Raw genomic sequence first — 22859 nt, 5'->3', positions numbered from 1 at the left:
GGAGAGAAAGAATCTTAAACAGACTCTGCTGAGTGGTGGTAGCCTGATTTGGGGCTCAGTCTCACTAACCTGAGATCATGGCCTGAGCCGAAATCAATCAAGACTCAGTTGTTCAATGGACTGAGCCACCCAGGCGCCCTTGAATGTATCAATTAGTAGATATTGCTGTCTTCTTGATCATTCCTTTTAGAGAACTATAAATACCAGTGAACATTCAAAAAAGTAGTCTATTGCTTTAGTTTTCCTCAGTGAAGAACAAATGGTTATCTGTTTTATAAGGTGTTTTAGAATGTGCTTTAAAATCATTTTTTTTACTTTAATAGTGTACAAAGTAGTAGACTTTTGAAATTGATAGCATTTAACAAATTTCTGTCAGAAGTATTTGAAGTGTCAGCATTTGTTGGTCACCTTGTAGTAATAAAATCTTTGAGTTTTAAAATCGAATTGTTCTGAATATTCCACTGGTTTCAAACTCTGTTTTCCCCTTGTGGGAACAGATAGAAGCAAAAATTATTGAAAGTAAGTTCTGTGAATCTTACCTGTGAGTTTCATCTCTCCTTATTGAATGTGTAGAGGTTATATTGGCATACTTGAATAGTTCCACAATAACACCTAATCAAATGAAAAGAGAAGAGAGCTGTAATCTTTAGTTGGGACTTCCTGAGGAAACTCATTCATCTTCATTAGGACTTGACATAGATTGTTAGTGATTGATCTATCTGACTGAAGTAAATGGTTCATCTCTGGTGGGGTGGGGCATTCATTGGTTCATCTTTATTGGTAGCAGATTCAGGTGGGGCTTTGCGGAAGAAATTGGACCAGCTAAGAAGTTTGACTTGGTTAATAATCTGAAGATTGCTTTCAACCGCGGGGTGCAGTGATCTATTATCTGCATAGTTTATTTATGACTGGTTCATAAAAAACTAGAGCCTGCTACTCAAAAGTGTAGTCTGTGGATCAGTAGTATTAGCATCATCTGGGAGTATGTTAGAGCTCAAATTCTGGCTCTCATCCTTGACCTACAGAACCAGAATCTTTGGGCGATGATGTAGAACTCAGGTATCTATTTCTGGCAAGTTCACGAAGAGATTATGATGGAGAGTAAACACTCAGAAAGCCTTGCTTTTCGTTCAATGATATTCAAGCATTACTGTGCATTAGAAGTAAAATTATTTAGGAGTGCTTTTTTTTTTTTAAGATTTTATTTATTTATTCATGAGAGAGACAGAGAGAGGCAGAGACACAGGTAGAGGGAAAAGCAGGCTCCATGCAGGGAGCCCGATGTGGAACTCGATCCCAGGATCCCAGGATCATGCCCGTGCCAAAGGCAGACGCTTAGTCACTGAGCCACCCAGGCATCCCAGGGATGCTTGTTTTTAGATATTTTAAAGTGAGATGAAATTTACATGTAGCATTGGATTAGTTTTATGTGTACAACATATTGCTTTGCTTTACGTATGTATTATAAAATGATTACCACAATAAGTTTAGGTAACATACATTGCCAGTTACTTATTTTAATTTTGGAACACTGTTAGAAATTTATTTTACCTGGAGACCTATGTGTGTACAAGCATTTTTCATAGTACTACTGACACTCTGAATGATATCTTTGTTTTCTGTTCTAGCCTTTTTTTTTTTTTCTAACTCCACACCCAACATGGGGCTTGAACTCACAACCCTGAGATGAAGAGTCATATTTCTGTGCTTGCTGATCCAGCCAGGTGTCTCTTCTAGCCTATTAAAAAGACAATTTTCCTGGCCCTTGCTTACTAATTAATGGGTGATACTTGCAGATTGAAATAACACTGGATTGTTGTATTCTAATTATTATCCTGTTAACGTGAAAAATTTTGGGGATCCCTGGGTGGCTCAATGGTTTAGTGCCTGCCTTCGGCTTGGGGTGTGATCCTGGAGTCCCGGAATCAAGTCCCACATTGGGCTCCCTGTATGGAGCCTGCGTCTCCCCCTGCCTGTGTCTCTGCGCCTCTCTCTCTCTGTCTCTCATGAATGAATAAAATCTTTAAAAAAATAGAAAACATGAAAAATTATCTATTGGTTACTGGCCTATTAGTAGCCAGGATTGTTTTTCATCTTAGGATCATATATATGAATTACCATTCTTTCTATTATTCTAAGTGTGCCCTAATGAGAATCAGGGTCTGTCAATAAGAGCAGAAGCTGGAATGACTGTCGAAAAGCAGCTAGTACTTTCAGACAAAGCCATGTAAATTCAGCTGTTGATGAATTGTATGTTTACCAAATGTCCATTGTTTCCAAACCCATTTCTTTTAGTAGTACTTTTCAAAGTAATTGTGTGATTTTAATTATTTTTACACTAATGAAATATCCTCTGGAAAGTGAGGTGTTTCTGTGAATAATTTGAATGCTTTGGAAAAACTTAGAAAGTCAGTAAAAACATGGAGATGCAAGTGTCTTTATTTTGTCATTCTGCTTTAAAGAAATGAAAATTGCAATCATGAACTTTGCATTATGGGTTTGACTTGTTCAAAAAAGAACTCAGATTAGCATGCACCTTTTGCAAGTCTTGGTTGATCATCCAATGACTGGCCAGTGTGCCTTTCTATATTCCAAATAAAAGCAAATGTTTCATTTTTTTAATGATTCCTGATTTTATTGGATTTTTAACTATTAAGCTACATTCCTGATCTTCTCCCTCCATTGAGGCTTTCATTATTAAGAAAATTTTATTTTATTGAGTAACAATAAATCATCTCTTAGAAATGTCTCTCACAAAATACTAATTTTACCTTGTATTTAAAATGAACCAAGATTACCTCATTTTTTGCTTGTTTTACATTCTTCAGTTTGTTTTCTTTTGATTCTGTTTTTTTTAATATAAGAGAGAAAAGCAACCTCAGAATTGTTAGAAAACCATGATTTTTAAAGTTAAAATTATAATATTTCTGAAAATTTTGCTTTGATTAAAAGCAAAAATGTGTGAAGGAATCAAGTAATACATTGGCAATGAAAGTAACAGACCTTTTGCAGTGTTCATTTATGTGTTTATTGGATTTCTTAGTTGGTGTTTGTACCTTAACATGAAATGGTTCTTAGGTATAGTGTAGAAATATCAGTATGCTTCTTAAAGCAAAGTCTAAGCATGAAGACCAGAAATAAAAGCTGACCTGGCATCATGACATTTACTTTCATTATAAAACACATTGTCCTTAAATTGCTTAAAATAACTTCCATTCTACTTTCACAAAGTCTTACAACTTACTTGCATTTAACACATGTGTTCCTTTCATTCTTTTACAATGGAAGTTTATGTACAGATCACATCCCCTATTGCACATAGATTTTTCTTCTGATCTCATTAGTTGTTCCTTCTTTATTGGATCATTCCCGTGCGCATACTACAAGCTGTAATAGTCTCCATTTTAAAAAAACAACAACAAAACCAACAACTCACCAGAAAGTTAAAAAAATAACAAGGAAAACAGAACATAAATTCATAGAAAAACTTTTTCTACAGATTTTAATCCAGTTTCTGCTTATTTTCTTTAATTTGGGCACAGTTCTTTTGGAGAGTTGTGAGTACTTAAGGTTCCCTCTTTCTGTCTTTTCCGTCTCTGTTGGGATCACCCCACTCCAGCTTGTACACTCATCTTCTCATCTTTCCACTGATAAAGCTCTTGTCAAGTTAGAAGTTCATTTCAGCTTTGCCAATATTGATACCATTCTTTTTTTTTTTTTAATTTTTTTTTATTTATTCATGATAGTCACACACACACACACAGAGAGAGAGAGAGAGGCAGAGACACAGGCAGAGGGAGAAGCAGGCTCCATGCACCGAGAGCCCGACGTGGGATTCGATCCCGGGTCTCCAGGATCGTGCCCTGGGCCAAAGGCAGGCGCTAAACCACTGCGCCACCCAGGGATCCCGATACCATTCTTAACCTTCATTTTATGTGTTATCTGAGCAGCAGTTGCTATGGTTGATCAGTCCTTCCTTATTCAAATACTTGCTTGAGTAGCCTGGCTGGCTCAGTTGGTTAAGATCTGCCTTTGGCTCAGGTCAGGATCCTGATGTCCTGGGAACTAGCTGGGCATTGCCTCAGGCTCCCTGGCTCAGCGGGAAGCCTGCTCCTCCTCCTTCCAGCTTGTGCTCTCTCTTGCTGTCTCTGTCTCTCTCTCAAATAAATAAAATCTTAAAAAAAAAAAAAAAGTCCAAACTTCCTTCACTTAGCTTATTTGATATCAGTCATCTAGTTTTCCTCCTGCCTCATTGGCTGTTGCATCTTACTTCCTTTTCCTGATTCTTTCCTTTCTACCACATTTCCACATGTTGAAGAGGACTATTTAGCTTTCTTCCATTCGTGGTAAATAAATTGGCTAGGTGATCTCATCTAGTTCATAAATTTTAAGTACCATCTCAGGCAGCCCCGGTGGCGCAGTGGTTTAGCGCCGCCTGCAGCCCAGGGTGTGATCCTGTAGACCTGGGATCGAGTCCCACGTCGGGCTCCCTGCATGGAGCCTGCTTCTCCCTCTGCCTATGTCTCTGCCCCTCTCTCTCTCTCTCTCTCTCTCTCTCTCTCGAATAAATAAATAAAAAATTTAAAAAAAATTTTAAGTACCATCTCTTCATTGATTCCCAAATATATATGTCATTGCTTGGCAAGATTTTGCTTTCTAATTCTTCTTTAATATATCTCCAGTTGAAGATTTAATAAGGTTCTCAAAATTAACAGGCTCAGAGCCTAGTTACCCCTTTCCTGTGTATTCCTCCCTTAGTGTTCCCATCTCAAGAAATGATACCCTGTGTGTTACCCTTTGCTTCTTTCATATCCAATTTCTGATATATCGGGCGATGCCACTAACTTTTAAAACATACCCAAATGTGATTGTTTCTCCCCACATTCATTACTATCCTGGTCTTAGCCTCCAGTTTTTCCTTGGATTATTGCAGTAGTCTCCTAACTGTTCTTATTTCCATTCTTTGTTCTCTATAATATTTAACAGCCTTAAAGAAATACAGAAGCTAAGGTGATCCTTATAAAATATAAATCATGTTAATCCCTCTCCATGATCTTTTAATTACTTCCTTTTCATACTTGAATATATTGCATTTTTTCCTATGGTCTGCAAATTAATAATAGACCTGTCCTCTGGCATTTTCTCTCTTCTCATTTTTTAGCACTCTTCCTTTCACTCATTCAGTTCTAACCATATGGTCCTTGCTTTCCTTCACATATGCCAAGCATGTTCACAGTGTCTAACAGTTTTCCATGAGAAATTTATGCTTTACGAGTTTCATTAGCTGCTGTGATCCCCAAATAAGTGTAATATCATGCTTTGTTCTACAGATCTAGGCTCTGAGAAACAGAAGCTGTTTCTTTTGTTTGATTATTTGGGCCTCGAGGCTGAGTGGAATTCTTGTCCAGTTAATTACTTATCTTAATATAACTAGTACTTATATTTTAACCTCATTAAGATTTGTTCAGCCTGCAGATTTCTTGTGTGATAAATAGCAAAATTTCAAATTCAGATTTGATGCTTTGTTAGAAATTGCCATCTCTGAAAAAACTTTATTTTTTTTTTCTGAAAAAACTTTAAATCTCAAGTGTTGTCAAGTAAGGATAAACATTTGTTTTCAGTAAATAGTAGATTCATGTGCTTCAAAACTCAAAAGATACAAAAGGTGTGCTTTGAAAAGTTGGTATTTCTGTCTTCTAGCTCCTCAATTATGATATTCATAGAAAATCAATGGAAGATATTTTTTAATGTATAAATAATTATATATATACATTTTAAAATACATCAGTGATAGCCATATATGTGTGTGTGTATATATATATGTACAGATATTATTTGTCACTTAGATATTTTTACCTAAGTAACCTGGGAAACTCATATAAAGCTTATCTCATTCTGTTTTACAACCACATAATGTAATATTGTAGGTATGTATTATAATTAATTTAGTCTTATTGGTGGATAGGCTGTTTCCAGTTTTTGCTGCTGTATATGTTCTCTTTTCATAGTTCTCTTGCAAGATTCTGTCTGTAGGACTAATAAAACACTGTATGTTAACTATATGGAATTTTAAAAATTAAAAAAAATCTTAAAAGTTGAAATGCTGGCTCAAAAGTTATGTGCATTTAAAGTATGATAAATATTGCCCGGCTGTTCTTTATTAGAATGGTACCAGTTTATACTCCTACAGATAGTATTTGACTGTAGCAGTTGGCAAACTTTTTTTCTTTCAAGGGCTAGATAGTAAATATTTCAAGCTTTGCAGCTCACATATGGTCTATATCACAAACTCTTCTTTGTATATATTTTTTGGCTCTTTGCCATAGTCTGACAGCTTTGGCCTCTATTATCGCTGCCAGGCTGTTATCAAAACCTTTTGTCATTACCAACCTGCTATGTGAACATGGTATCTCATTGAATTATTAATCTGCATTTCACTTAGGAGCAAAGCTCATCCTTCATGTTTCCTTTCCTGTGAAAATGTTTGTTCAAATCCTTTTCTTTTATATGCTTATTTGATTGTATTTTTATTGAGGTGTAAGAATCTTAATATTCATTAGAGAAATGATCCTTTCTGGTAGAGTATACAATAAAATTTTTCAACCAGTTTATCTATAATCTTGGTTTGCTTTGTGTTTTCTTCTCTTTAGAATTTTTTTTAAAGATTTATTTATTTTAGAGAGAGAGTGTGTACATGAGTGGGAGGAGGGGAAGTGGGAGAGGGAGAGAGAGGAGTGGAGGGAGCATGGAGCCCACCCAACATGGGCTTGATCCCATGACCCTGAGATCATAACCTGAGCTGAAATCAAGAATTGGATATTCATCCTACTGAGCCACCCAGCCGCCCCTAGGAATTTTTTAGTCATATTTGATCTGTTACTGAATAAATTAGTTGTTTATTCTAGATTTTGTGTCATTTTTAGAAAGGCTTTTCCTCACTTTAGGACTTAAAATAATTTTTCCATTTTTTATATTAGTATTTTATTTTTAATGTGTTTTTTAAAAGGTTTTATTTATTTGATAGAGCACAAGAGGGGGCTGGGGAGCAGAGGGAGAGGGTGAAACAGACTCCCACTGAGCAGGGAGTCACACATGGGACTCCATTCCAGGACCCTGGGATCATAACTTGAGCTGAAGAGAGACCCTTAACCAACTAAGCCATGCAGGCACCCCTTCTTTTTTATGTTTAAACCTTAAATACATCTGGAAATTATTCTGACAGGATTTAGGGATCCACTTTTTCCAAGTGGTGGTACCCTTTTCTCCCAGTACCACATTCCAAATTTAAATGTAGTGATTTTGAAAGTTGCTTGCAATATTACTTTTTACTGTAATATTACTTTTACTATTATATATTATATATAATATATATATATTTTATTATTGTATATATTATATATATAATATATAATATTGTATATTATTATTGTAATATTACAATATTACTTTTTACTTTTTACTTCTCATATACTATAGAATTTAGATTAGGCTGTTGACCACATGAAATGCATATTCTTTTATCATGAACAGTTACTGAGCGTGTGCTATGTGGTCTGGTACTAAGGATAAAGTATTGTATAGAGAGGGCTCTAATAACCCTGACCTTTAGTTGTTTATAGTCTGGTGGATTTATCGCACCATGTGTATGTATGTGTTTTAACATCTTCTGTATTTACATTTTCTCCTAATTCTCTCTTAATGAGAATTTTCAAGTAAATAGAACAATTGAAAAATTGATACATTTAATATCTATAATGTGCATGCTCTCATCCCTCCCTGCCACTCTCTCTTTGGTATATACATGAAAGTAGATGTAGACATTCAGAGATTTTACGATCTGTTGTTTGATTATTATTTAAGTAAAATTATTGATTTTCTAATTTTATTGTTTCCTCTCTCTGTTTTTCTAGTTTTGAGGAGGGGGAACCATAGCTATCCTTTGATCATTTCATCCCTAGAACTTCGTGCAGTTCTTACCACAGAACTGTTTCCTGATATCTGATAAATGAATGAGAAGGCAGTGGGAAATTGTTGAAGGATTTCAAGGGGAAGGTATAATATGGAATGATTTATGGTTTAGAAAGACAATTTGGTGTGTTTACGGAGGAGGGCAACTTGAGGAATTTTTTTTTTTTTTTTAAGAATTTATTTACTTATTAGCAAGAGAGCAGAAGCAGGGGGAGCAGCAGGCTGAGGGAGAGGGAGAGGCAGACTTCCCCACTGAGCAGGGAGTCCAGTGTGGAGCTTGATCCCAGGAACCTGAGATCATGACCTGATTATAAGGCAGATGCTTAACCAACTGAGCTACCCAGGTGCCCCTTGAGGAATGTTTTTATTTAGAAGTTTATATCAATTTGGAGTTGACTATAAATAATCCAACTCAAATAAACTTAAAAAGAGGAATTTAGCTTACGTCATGGAATTAAAGGAATGGTTTGAAGAACCAGCCTCATGAATGGTTCATCTGGGCTTCAGGAACAAATAAAACAAGACTGTTGGTACCATGAACATTTTGTCTTTGCTTCATTCTTTTTTTTTTTTTTTTTATTAGGTCCAGTTTGCCTGCTCATGGATCAATTAATGTGGCTAGGGATAGGGCTTGTAAAAATATGGTTGCTTTCTAGATGTTCACATAGATGTCCCCAGTAAGAGATACGGAGTGTTGGAATGTCGCCATGTGGAGAAGATGGATTTGAGACATATTAAGTAGTACAGTTGACAGAATTATCCAGAGGGAAGGAAAATTGGACTGATTCTTCATGAGCAAACTGCTGGCTTGTTGATGCTATTAATCAAGTGACAGAAATATAAGAAGAGTCTGCTTGGAATGGGAACATGATGAGCTTGATTTTAGAAGTTTAAGTTGGAGATCCCTAGGGACTTAGAGGAGCTAGGTGAATGTGGAGATCTGAATCTTGGAAGAGAGGTGTAAGGTAAAGTGCTTAGGAAGCTCACAGCAAAGGTGAAAGCTAGAGTGGTGACTGAAACAGTCCTGAGTGTATAAAAGGAGAAGGGAACTGGAATATTAAGAGCATCAACAGAAGACAAGGTAGTATGAAATAAATTAATAGACTAGTTAAAAAGATAGGAAGAAGTATAGTGTCATAGAAACCAAAGGCCTTTTATCCGGGAGGGATATGCCATATAGGGATTGAAAAAATCAGTTGGATTTGACCATTAGGAAATCACTGAATATCTTAATGACAGCAGTTCCGATGCAAAATTGAGACCCAGGCTGCATTAGGTTCAGAGGATTAATGCCTGGGAGATGAAGTAGAAACAAACCAGCATAGACTTTTTTCTAGAGGTGTGACCGTGAAGCAGAAATAAATGAGGGCCATGGAAAAAATAAGGGCTGGGAGGGTTTTTGGTTTTATTTTGGAATGAAAGAGATGTAAGCATGTAGTTTCAAACAGTAAATAGTTTTTAAATTTATCCTCGCTTGAATAAATTTTATTCTCTATGTATAAATATTTACTCTTGTAAACATTAACTCCTCTGTTTATTAGAGTTGGACCAGAGACAGTGAGACTTTAAGACCAGAGACCTGGGTTCTGATATCAGTTCCCCAGAATAATCACTATAATAATTAAAATGATCACTTTTATATTCCCTTCTGTGTGTCAGTCACTGTGTTATTAGGCCTTTTATACATACTATCATTAATCCTCACCACAGATTAATCTCTAAGGTGAGTATTACCCTGTTTTATACGTGAAGAAACCCAAGAGTTTACTTCTCAGGATCACATAGATTTTTAGTGATTCCGCTATGATTCCAGCACAGATATGTCTGCTTCTGAAATTGATACTTTTTTTTCTGTATCGCATTGCCTCCTTTCTAGCCTAAAATAGCTTATCAAATTATAGGTCCCTGTTTCCTTATCTGTCACATTAGGATAGTTATATCTGTCACACCTATATCAAAGTCCTAATTGAATACTGTGGTATTATCTATATTTTGTTTGAAAAGAAAAATTATATATTTGGTTAAATACCAGACAGACCTTATAAATGTGGTCATCTTTAGCACTATCGTTTGTCTAAACAGTATTTTACTTTTTAAGGTGGTGGTATCATGGATACAGAAATGTCTGAAGATATAGACCACAACTTAACTCCTACCCTTGACAGCATGTCTTATGGAATGCCGAATCAAACAGGATCTGAAAATTCATTGCTGGATGAAGATGATTATTTTTTGAACTCTGGGGATCTTGCAGGAATTCCAGTCGTTGGTAGTGACAATGAGGATGAACAGGATTTTAGTTCAAAGGACAATATTGTTTCTTCAATTCATACTGATGATAGCTTGGAAGTAGAGAGAAGAGTCACACAGCATGAATCAGAAAATGAAAATGAAATACAGATTCAAAATAAATTAAAAAAAGACTTTCCTAAACAGTTTGATCAGGTTTCTGTCTTTAAATCAATACGGAAAGATTTTAGTCTAGTAAGAGAAAACAGCAAAGAGACATTTTCTGGAAAGGAGAAAAATAGAGACCTAACTTATCATGAACGTGAAAAACGGTTGGATAAACCCCATAAAGAGTTGGATTCAAGGTTGAAAAGCAGTTTTTTTGATAAAGCAGGTAATAATTGTTGGAATAGAGCCATAAAACACAACAAATAACAACGTATTGATAATTACATAGCTTTTATTACTTGTGATGCTAAGCGAAATATGAACAGTTAAATTCATTGTAAGCTTGTCATTTTTCTTTTATCCTTGTTCTTTGCAGAGTGACTGAATTTCTCCCAGTAACTTTTGGTAATGGTAAAAATGATTGAAAAATAGCTCTAAACCTCATTTCTCCCTCCCCTGGTTGCAATATTTTGATGAGAAGGCAAGATACTCAAGTCACCCGTTCATTTTCTTTGGTTGAACATTGGAACCTGAAGTTGGATTTAACTTCTTTGTGCTGTAAGCACTAATTCAAACTGCTGTCCCACCAATTAGTCCAAATTAGGGAGGGTTTTTCTATTTGATAACATTTCTATTTTATGTTTTAGAAATTTCTTGAGGCCCCTCTTGAGCCTCTTTGCCCAGTGTAACCTATACTTTAGCTCCAGTTCCATTCTTGAATATGTCACATATTTTCTTATTTCTTTGCCTTCTTTTCCCCCCTGCTATTCCATTTGTCCATATGTCCTTTTCTTTCTTTGTATTTATACCTGTAAAAGTACTTCTTGTCCAAAAGTGCCTAACTCATAAACTTCTTCTACTCTGTAGTCATCCCTAACCTCTCTACATAAGGAATGAATTGTTTATCTATATTTCCATAGCATTTTGTTTATACGTCATTATTTATAGCACTTATAGTAAAATACTTCTGTATTTGTTTTGCCTTACTTATCAGCATAGGTGCTTATTGAGGACCAGAGTGTATCTTACTCATCTTGTTCTTGGGGCCTAATCTGGTGCTGTGAAAATAGTAATATTTCAATAAATGTTGAATAGATGTGAAGGAAAGCAAGGTATAATAAAGTAGTCTTTATATTTCTTCTGACAATGCTGGGAGAATAAGGTAGAAAGAACAAATCAGTATTATTAAGAACAATTAATTTACGTATTTATTATGTACCAGGCTGTACAGGGTATACTATATTTTTCAATATATGTTATTCAATATATATTTTTGATATCCCTACAGGGGACAAATTACAGGGGTATTTATCCCCAGGGAACATAATATCTAGTAGTAGAAGGGGTAAATGAAGTAGTAGAAGTGTCAATGACGGTTGAATAGCATAAGATTAATTTACAATTACAGAAAATGGTAGAAGAGTTTGTCATAAGGCCATACAAGAAGATTTCTGTCATAGAATTGAAACAGAGTGTTTTACATATTCTTAGAAAAAAGCTGATTTTTAACTCAGTGGCCAGGGAAGGTTTATAGAGGAGAGGTGAATTTTGAACTGAGCAGAATCTAGAAAATATATAGGGATTAAGATAGAGGGGCCTTGGGATGATATAAACAGAAATGGGGAAGAACAAACACAAGTAGTTTTCAGGGCATAGTGACTAAAGTAACCACTTTATTTAGATTTGAGCAAGGAAAGTAAAAGGTGAGGCTAAAAATAAGGTGGGGCCAGTCTTTTATTTGAGTGAAACTATCTTGGGTATTTTTTGGGACCCATTTCACTCTAATAAGCATCTTTATTGGACAAGAGAGGTGATTATCAAATGATAGCTTTTTAGGTCATTCTTTACAAGATTTGTTATTCATATACATGTGTTTGTTTTGTTTTTTTTTTCTTTCAATAGCTAATCAAGTTGAAGAAACATTACATACCCATTTACCACAAACCCCAGAAACAAACTTTAGGGTAAGTTTTCAGTGTGTATGTAGATTGCTGTAACTGTGGCAAGTGTCAAAGTTTTCTTTATGTCATTTTCTAAACTGTAACTATATGTGTTAGGTAGAACACTGATTTTTTTTTTTTTAATTTGCTTATTATTTGGTAAGGACATCTTTGAAGATGTTCTAAGAAGCCTCAGCTCTTAGTTTCTTTATTTGTATTTGATATTTAGATATAGATCACAATTACTTTTAGGCATAGGGACTCTAATGAATATCCATAGAGTTCTTCATTTCCAATGAGCTTATCTTTGGGTGTTGAACCTGAAGAGGAATAATTTTTAAATCTGAATATTTATTAATCCTTTATATTGTGTTTTAGGATTCCAGCTATCCATTTGCCAATAAAGAATCCATTGGTTCGGAACTGGGAAATTCCTTTGCATCAAATATTAGAATTAAAGAAGAACCTTTGGATGATGAGTATGACAAAGCAATGGCACCACAGCAGGGACTACTAGACAAAATTAAAGATGAACCTGACAATGCTCAAGTAAACATTTCACCTTTACTTTCCCCCTTCTTTTTTGTTCCACACATGAATAATTTATTTGAGAGAGGAAGTTCTTGATTAAGAAGTGAAGTAGTTTGTTGACGGTGTGAGAGGAGACTCTTAATGAAGGTTAAGGTAATTTGATTTATCTTGTGAGATTAATGCTAAGGAATTAAGAGTTACATGAAACTTTTCTTGAGTAGTAATTTAGGCTTTTAATCTACTTTGTTCTTGAATACCACTCTTCTGTGATTTTTACAGTTTCAGTGCAGGAGTAGGGAAAGTGAGTCTTCATGGATTTGAGATTGACACAGCAGATGTTGTTGAAGGTTTATGGTTATTTATATTGTGGTTGAATTTATTTAAGATAGTAATAAGTCCTTTGCAGTTATTGCTGATGAAGTACATACTCTATATGGATTTAAGGGTTTTGGCAGGAGGAATTAATGGACAGGCTATCTTTGAAAGAGTTAACTGATTGAAGAAGCAGTTAATTTGATCAGTGGGTAGAAGGTCAAGGAGGCTTTGATGAATGAAATGGAATTCCAAATATGAGATCTGTAATTAATCAGGAGAATCGAGTTCTGGTATTTCAAGATTGCTCTGAAGGTAAAAGTTAGAGCTCTTGTGACTCAAGTTTTGAAATTAGTGAAGATATCCATGTAGTTAATGACATTGCAGTAGTTGGAATGGAAGAAGAAAGTTCTTTTAGATGCTGTAATCATTTTTGTAGTGCACGAAGGAGACTGTGGGGTGAGTCACAAAGTCGGCAATTATTTGAGAGTGGAGAGTGGTCTATATTTTATCCAGATGGCATAAATTCAGAGGCTGATAAGATAGCATGAATTAGTTATTTCTCTGAAATGACATTTGATCTGGAGAAAGGTTATATATCTGTTTCCTTATATATCTGTTGTTTTGGGGGACTGAGAATGTGAGACTTCTGTGGAAGAGTTTTTTTCATTCAGATGTCTGTGAACAGGGTTTTTTAATCTTGGCACTATTGACATTTGGGACCAGATTATTTTTTGTTGTAAGGGACTGTCCTGGGCATTTTAGTATGTTTAGCAGCATCCTTGGCCTCTGCCTACGTGATACCCCCCACCTCCACCCCCCAATGTCTCTAGATGTTGCCATATGTCTCCTAGGAGTGGAGGGCAAAATTGTCTGCTGTTGAGAACCATTGTTTTATAGGACGGAGATGGAAGAATAGATATTTTTTATGAATCAGATTGATGCTCAGTTACGTAGGAATTTCTTGGTGCTCAGTGGAAGGTAGCTATATAGGTTAGTGATGATAAAGCTGTAGGAACTGGGTGTTTATGAGCGTGGTGGAGACACAGAAGATGGCAGAGTAGGAATATGAAAATAGCTAAATACAAGGTAGAATGAAAGCATATTAACAGAAGCAGGCAAAATGGAGATCTTAGCTATCTGAATTAAGGATAAAGAAATTTTTCTGATAACCTAGGAAAAGTTCATGTGGCACTGTATGCTTCAGAAGACTACGAACATACCTGTATACAGGGAAGGTTTCCTGTCTCCTTACATGCCCCAGTAGGGACATGGGAAATTCATAAGAAATCATTATACTGGCAGGGATCCAAAGGTGTCACTTTCTCTCTGAATGTGACACAGAGGCACTTTCTTTAGGATGAAAAGGCAGTTATAGCAAAGACCAAATAAATACCTTCAGGGAAGAGGGCATCAGGAAGGATTATTTGTGTTACTTTTTTTTTTTTTTTTTTTTTTAAAACAATCCGTGCTTCCAGGGGTTGGGGGAAACCAATAGGATGGAATTGTTAGAAACACCTACATTTTTATACACTATTCAGAATGTGATAATGTGTTAGAAAATGCTGAATATAAGATTTCATCATGATTGTAGGGAAGAACTTCTTCAAAGGCTCAGCACCTGATTGATTGGACTCTTGAGAACCAAGCAGGAATGTGTATAGATCCTGGGCATAAAGTCCAGGAGCATTCTTTACCACCACAATAAGGCAATCCCAGCATGTGAATGAATAAACCTAGGTTTTTTCTGAGAAATCCTTTCTGTTATTACCACATCAATTCTATAAGATCAGACCTTTTATAATTCTAGAAATCCCTCTGGGGACCTTCTGTTAACGTGTAGATGCCTGGTCTTCCTTTTCTTTTCCCCCTTTCCTTCCTTTTCCTTTCCCTCCCCTTTTCCTTCCCCTATTTCTCTCCTTTCTTCATTGTCCTGTTCTTTGAGATATTTCTCTCCCATGACCATTGGAAATCTGTATTCTTTGCTATTCAATGCTTTATCACTCTTACTTATTTCCTAGAGACTGGAAAAGGGAATTCTAATGTATTTTAATAATCTCTAAAACAGCACTGTTAACCTAACTCTCATAAAATACTTAAAAGTTGAATGGTTGTGGTCAGGCTTTACTTTTGGCTATCAATCACTAGTAGTTACTTTTCTCATGATTTAATAAGATGATAGCTTTAGCTCATGGCCCCTTGTCAAACCTCCTTCGGATTTTCTCTTTGCATAACTTGTAGTTTTGTTTTCAGCTCACTTCCTAATTCTCCTTTTTACACAATTGATTTTGGTGTTAATTTTTTTACTTTCCAAATCACCTAAGGTGATGAAATGTGTGCATATATATTTAAAGACTCTACTCACTAGTTCTTGATTATTTCTTCAGTTAAGATTTTCTGGGTTCACCAGTTATCATCCTCCTGCGTCTGTTATTGGCATAATACCATTTGGCCTTCCAGTTTGATTTCTTCATTCAGATCCACATTGCATGTTACTGTAGTTTCTGTAATATTTTTACAAGTATGGATGATTTTTATGTGTACTATGCTGTTTCATCTTTGTTAAGAAGGCCAAAGTAGGGGATATTAACTCCATTTGTAGAAGAGGGAAGTGAGGTTCATAAAGGTTAAGTTAGTTACACAAGGCCATGTGGCCAGAAAGGAGCCAGTATGAGGCCATAATCAAGGTCTTATTATTATCAGTCTAACAATGTTTATATAAATAAAAGTTTAATTTTTAAAAATGCCTAGAAAAGATTTTATTTTATTTTTTTATTTTTTTATTTTATGATAGTCACAGTGAGAGAGAGAAAGAGGGGCAGAGACATAGGCAGAGGGAGAAGCAGGCTCCATGCACCGGGAGCCCAATGTGGGATTTGATCCCAGGTCTCCAGGATCGTGCCCTGGGCCAAAGGCAGGCGCCAAACCGCTGCGCCACCCAGGGATCCCTAAAAAAGATTTTAAAATAGAAACTTTAAAGAGCCAGAGACCTCATTTTTCCTTTTCCCCCTTTTCTGTAGGTTCTAAAAGTTGGAAATTCAGTCAATACTACATTAAAGTCATGATTTTTTTCTTTTTGCTCCTAAGAAAAGTGCTTATATTAGTCTCTTGTTAAAGTAAATGGATTAGGAGGGGAAAGCAAAGCAATTGTCACAGTAGTGAGTTATATAGTTTTAAAAAAGTGGAATGCAATAATGAAATATTGGGGCTTTCTTTAGGCATGTCAGCTGAACTTGGCTATAGGTACTGGGTTCTTCATTTCTAAAATACTGTCTTGGGATACTGATACAGGTGTTCCTTTATGGTAAACAAAGGGAAGGTAAAGCTATTGGTAAAGGATTTTTTTGTGTTGTTTTGACACCTGCTCTTCTGCTTCTGAAAGTCATTGAGTCATCAGATCTTCTCAAGTTATTAGTCATTGTTTATAATTAAGTATTTGTAGAGTTAGTCTTTTAATATTAGAGGAATACTAACAAACATGATTCTGCCTTGAAGACATTGTGGGATGTGTAAGTAGAGTACTTAAGATATATACTTATTTTACTATGTTACAGAAGTAATATGTACTTGAGGCATAAGGAATGTATCAGAAGTTTGAAATGATTATCATAAACATTCAGAAAAGGAGCTGACTGGAGACCACTAAAGTATGCCAATGAGTATTGATTTTGGGGGGAGTTTTCTGAGATTAAAAACAATTTTTTTACTTGAAATTTGCTTTCATATACTGTATAACAGGAGTGTCAGAATAAGTCAATATTAGGAAATCTTTAATACATAACTTCATCAACTAGTCAAATAAGACTATATGGATAGATATATAGATGCAGAAAGACATCTGATGTAACTAGTCAAATAAGACTATATGGATAGATATATAGATGCAGAAAGACATCTGATGTAATTCACTGTGCATTTCTTATAATAGATAATCTCTTGATCATGGTAAGGAAATATCTACTTCAGATAAATAATAGTCATTGAATTTAAGAGTAAAATGATGGAAACCTGTTAATAATTACTAAAAGAACACAAATTACTGATGTCAGCATTATTATTTAACTCTTGTTGGATTTTCGACCTAGTACATGTTAAAGAAATTAGAAGAAATAATGGAAAAGGGGAGACAAAATTAATCATCATTTGCTGGTAAGGATCTTTATTAGAGAATTAATAGAACTTACGAAAGTGTAGTGAAGTAGTTGAATTTTAGTTATATAAAAGACCGCAATATTTCTGTAAAGCATTGTTTCTCAGATAATACGAAAATATAAAGTATTCCCTTTGAAATATAAAGCAACTTTAAAAAGTACTTATGTCAGATAAAAGACAATTCGATAGAATGGACTTTAAAAAAATGTAAGGTATTAAGTGATTCCTAAATTAAGATAGAGTTTCCATACAATTCGGATGAAAATACCAGTAGGTTCTGATGTTCTGAAGAATAAATAGGCATGCGCACACACAAACATTATACATGTTCTAAAAGGTTGATAGTGGTAGACTATTAAATGGTTAAACTTCTCACAATTAGATTTATAGGATAGTGTGATATCCTAAAATTAGGCTGATTATGGGGTGTCTGGCTGGCTCAGTTGGCATAGTGTGCGACTCTTGATCTTCGGGTCATGAGTTTGAACCCCATGTTTGGGGTAGTTTACTTAAAAAAAATAGGCTGATAATAATACAGAATAGATTGCTACAGAAGAGACATTTTTAAAGCAATTTGATATGTTAACAGTGAATGGAAGGAATTCAGTTATTCAGAGAAAGGAAAAAGATGCCCTTTAAACATCAAAGTAAATAAATTCCAGGTGGATTAAATTAAGGGTTGGCAGATTATCAGCAGCACGCCAAATCCAGCCTGCATTCTGTGTTTCTGTTTTGTTTTTGTTTTTCTGCACACTGTTCTTGTAAATAAAGTTTGATTGGATCATTGCCACATTCATTCATTTACATATTATCTATGAGTGCTTTTGCTCTACTGGGACAGAGTTGAGTAACTGTGGTAGTATGGCCTCCAAAGTCGAAAATATTTAGTATCTGGCCCTTTGCAGATAAAGTTTGTTGACCTCTGGAGTAAAGGACTTTATTAGAAACAATAACCATTTTCTTAGTATTTTATTGTGGAAGTACAACTTTATAAGAAATCAAAGGAGTCACCACGGTAAAAACTAGATTTTTGACATAAAAATGGATATTTTAGTACATGAAAAATTATAAAAGTGCATATTGAGAAAATTGATAACATGCTACACTGGGTTAATATTGGTATATCATAATGCTTTTTTGTAAGTGGATATTACAAAAAATTGCGGATTGAAACAGCAGTAAGGAAATACTTTTAAATGGTTTTTTACACAAATTACTAGGATAAATCTAATTAGGAGTTAAAAAAAAAAACCTGTCATTGTGTATCGGGAACATTGTGTAGCTTTTTACCTAGTAATTTTATGTCAAGGATTCTTTACTTAGAAGATAATGCTAAGTATGAGAGTATGAATATTCACAGAGATGTTTATCTTGGCATTTCTGATTATACTGAATATTGGGAAAAAGTGGACTGACATTGGGTTATGATTATATAATCTCAGTGTCGTGCAGGACCATTAAATTGGAGACTGAAGCCAAAGGAAAAATCAGTAATAACGATTCTATCTTTATTTATTTACAGTTTTCTTATTTTGTTCATCATGGATTGTACATTTAAAAAATATTGCACTAAAATATTATTTACCTTGATTACTGAGAGTTTTGGTACCTTGATTTTGTGACTGAGGGAAGTCTCATCCCTGTGTAATCTGATATGTCTACTGAGTAATAGATCAGTATTTCTCAAACTTGAGTAATGTACCAGTACCTCTTACCACAAAAAAAGGGGGAATTGCCTGAGAATTCCAAGAATTAGAGGTCTGCTGGGTTTTTGCAAGTTTCAGTGTGATAAACAATGAATTGAAATAAAAGTTAGTAAAAAAAAAAAGTTAAATCTGCCACATAAGAGGTTTCACAGTGCAATAATATAATTGTAAAAGCAAATAACAGCACTGAAAACTTGTAGTATATCTCAGTTATATGCGGTTATTCATGACGAAAAATATGTTTACATTCAGAAGTCATTGAAATAGACACAATTTAAAAAAAAATTCTCTTAGAATTCTCAGACTCCCTAGAAGACATCTGTAGACCTTAGGGATTCTTGGATTCCAGCTTAAGAAACACCAATGTAGTAATAGGCAAATATTCAATTGACTCAAGTGATCAAGAAATCATTTAATTAGAATGTTAAGTTCAGTTTAATTACAGCTATGTAGAGAAATAAAGCCTCTGAATACAAGAGAGGAAAAGACTGGAAAGAAATATACCAAAAGAATTACAATGATTGTTTTGGTGTGATGGAAATAAGTGTAGAATTTTTCCTTATTTCTATCTATCAAAATTTTGTATAGTGTGTATTACTTTTATAATAAACAGCAACTTAAAATACTGTAATAGTAAGAATTTTCAAAAAAAATTCAAATATCTAGTGTTACAGGTTAATTGGGTAGTTACTTTCATTTTTTTCCTTTTGCTTTCTCAGCATATGCAAACTTATTATACCCTTATTGTAATTACAGTTTGCTATTATTTCTTATAAATGGTAATAGTATGAACATTTTCTTCCTCCCCTGTGTAGCCAAAGTAAATTATGTTGAATGTCTGGATTTCTTTAGATACATTGTATTTATTCTTTTCCCTAAATACTTATTTATTTTCTTTTTTAAAGGAGTATAGTCATGGCCAACAGCAAAAAACTCAAGAAGGGGAATTGAAAATTAGTGCTGTCTTTTCAGTCAGTGGCAGTCCTCTTGGTAAGAAACAGAACTGAGTAAATACATCGTGTTTATTTATTCTGACCGGTGTGACAAGAGGAAGTATCTACTTGTGTTAGTAAACTAGGCAGTTCTCTGCCCATTTAGAATGGCTTTAATTATATATTACATAATTAGTTTTGGGTTTCAACACTAGTTCTAGAAGAGAAATAAAGTATATATACTTAAAATTCTTGACAAAAGTGAAACATTTTTTCTTTTAATTTTTTTTTTTAAAGCTCCACAGTTGACTACTGGCTTTCAGCCTTCACTGGCGTCATCTGGCATGAATAAAATGCTTCCTTCAGTTCCAGCCACAGCTGTTCGAGTTTCCTGTTCTGGTTGTAAAAAAATCCTTCAGAAGGGGCAAACTGCTTATCAGAGGAAAGGGTCTACTCAGCTTTTCTGCTCCACGCTGTGCCTCACTGGATATACAGTTCCACCTGCCCGCCCACCGCCTCCTCCCACCAAGAAAACTTGTTCAAGCTGCTCAAAGTATAGCAGAATTCTAAATTATCCTCTTTGTTTGTTTCCTTTTGAAGTACTTTGTTCTTATCTGCGTATTGTTTAATTTTCCACATTTCTGTGTTTTCTGAGAATTCCCACAGCATGTTGCTGCTCTCGTTTCTCCTTTTTTTTTTTCTTTAATTTATTTGAGGGAGAGAGGAAGCAGGTGGGAGGGGAAGAGAGAGAGGAAAAGAGAGAATCTCAAGCAGACTCCCCGCTGAGCCTGGAGCCTAATGTTGAGATGCTTAATCACCCAACCCTGAGATCATGACCTGAGCCGAAATCAGGAGTTGGGACACCCAACTGACTGAGCCACCCAGGCCCCCCTCTGTTTTTCTGAATACTAGATGCTCAGATTATTTTAACTGCAAATAATGTGCCTTTTATATATTAAGAGATGCTTTTGAAACAAGCCTTTCCATTCTTGTTAGTGGAGGTGCTTTATAAAACAAAATAATACCATTTAGGTCATGTAATACCATAGTATTTTATAGGTAATAGATAACTCAAATCCACAAATATTTGAAATTATGTATCTTGTTATCTAATTGGAATTCAGTTAATACTTTTCTTATCTTTAAAAGGACTCAAGTGTGTATGTTTTTTATCTTCTTAGTATCTCTGAACTACTTCAGAGGTTCCATTTCAGTGTTTAATAGCAAAAGAATATGTCCTTAGATCTTGATAAGGTCATCCTGATACTTGTGAAGAATATGAATTCATTTTGGCTGATTTGGTAAACTGTTAGAAACTGCTTACATAAGTCAGAGAAAGATGAATAATACTCTTATTCTGAAACACTTTGGCCTCTATTATGAAGCTATTCAAGCCACGATTTATTAGTTTAGGTATTTGTGTTTATAGTTCCTCACGTGGACCCTTCCCTTTCTCTGTCTGGAAAGGGAACAAGATGCTCCCTCTTCTGGTTTAATTGGAAAAAGGCATTTTAGAGACTTGAAAGAAATTTGAATGTGGTTATAGGTCTTTCTGGAAATTAGTTATGTGGCCTCTCTTTATGTTTCATGTTTGATTTAATGAAAATAGACTTATAAACATACTTTTAAAAGTGTGTACTTCATTTCTGTATTGTAGTATATTCATTATCAGATGCTAAGATTAAATCAACTTGAAAATTGTAATTTTTTATAGTTTTTTTTTCTGTTTTGCCATGAGATAGTTTCATATAAACTTCCTCTTGTGCTTCTTTATTTAATTCTACTTTGGTGATTGGCACTTTCTAAAATTGCACTTTTATTTCTTCTTTCATAGTAATACTCATAGATACTTTCAGAGATACATCAGTGGATCTTAAAATGACCATAGGAAACTCACAGAAGTTTTAAAATGTATGCCTTCTTTCTGCCTGTGTTTTTAAATTCTTCTGCCTACATACTGTTCTTTTCATCTAAATTTATTATATCCCTTTAGTTTGCTTAGTGTTAGCTGGAGCAGGTCATTTTTACCTACATGTCATATCTTATCCATCTTGATCTCATGTAGTTCAGTTATCCTTTAAGATTACATTTGTCTTTTGCTATGTTTGGTTTTACTCATAAATCTTCTGTGTTTTCAGCCTGTCATTCCTTGACTCTTAACTGTTCTTCTACCTCTTTGTTCATTCATTTATATCTATTCTACTCTGTCATTTCCTTCATGCCTTGTTCTTTTCCATTTGCCTCTTAGTATTCTCTGTCAGGTACTCCTTATGTACCTGCCACGTCTGCCTTTTCTTCCCCTTTGCTTTCTGACTTTTCTCCCCTTCTCATTTTTTAGGATATCTTTTCTGTTGTTGCTGAGCCCTCAACCCCTGAATAGTCTTGATTTTCCTTACATTGTGTTTTACTTCCTGAACTACTCTTTCATCTCCTTTTTATCACTTTACCTTTCCTTCCCTTGTCTTATCCCCTCCCCCTCTCATAGGGCTTGAACTCAGTGATGCTGAGATAGAGACCTGAGCTGAGATCAAGAATCAGATGCTTAACTGACTGAGCACCCAGGAGCCCCTGTTTTTGTTATTACACAGTCATTACAGCAGTTTGAGATAGTCTAGTTTATCTGACTATGAAATTGTTCAGTTGTACCTTAAATATAAGGAAATTGGATTCAAAGAAGTTAAAAGATTTCCTCAGTGTCCTATACCTCGTTAATTTTGCCCCCCCCCCACTCTTCTGCCCCCATGTAGTCCATATAGTCAAACAGGTTTAATTTGTAAATTAATACCTTGAAGAACCCCAAGAAGAATTTCAATTTAATTTGAATGGGTGGAAATAGAAAAGATTTCCTTCCTGATAGAGCTAATGCTATTTTATAGACCAGTAGAAATATAGAAACAGCACTTTGGTTAAAAGAAACTCAT

At 34.9% G+C, this 22859-nt stretch overlaps 1 protein-coding gene across 6 annotated transcripts in view; it reads left to right on the top strand.

Annotated features, from left to right (window-relative positions):
• LOC129520580 (zinc finger MYM-type protein 4) overlaps positions 1-22859 on the top strand; it is a 137794-nt gene that overhangs the window by 70528 nt on the left and 44407 nt on the right. For 4 of the 6 annotated variants that reach the window (XM_055341675.1, XM_055341672.1, XM_055341671.1 and 1 more), the window contains 5 exons: positions 10067-10591; positions 12268-12329; positions 12684-12854; positions 19912-19996; positions 20236-20491. In XM_055341675.1, coding sequence (XP_055197650.1) covers positions 10078-10591; positions 12268-12329; positions 12684-12854; positions 19912-19996; positions 20236-20491 — 1088 coding nt within the window. In that variant the 5' untranslated portion in view covers positions 10067-10077. Of the gene's footprint in view, positions 1-10066; positions 10592-10796; positions 10924-12267; positions 12330-12683; positions 12855-19911; positions 19997-20235; positions 20492-22859 lie in introns of those variants that run through there. The other 2 variants (XM_055341676.1, XM_055341677.1) reach the window with 2 other exon arrangements.

The sequence above is a fragment of the Nyctereutes procyonoides genome, unplaced genomic scaffold, assembly GCF_905146905.1.
Source record: "Nyctereutes procyonoides isolate TBG_1078 unplaced genomic scaffold, NYPRO_anot_genome, whole genome shotgun sequence".
In the NCBI taxonomy this organism is placed as follows: domain Eukaryota; kingdom Metazoa; phylum Chordata; class Mammalia; order Carnivora; family Canidae; genus Nyctereutes; species Nyctereutes procyonoides.
This window is presented reverse-complemented; position numbering and strand designations above follow the sequence as displayed.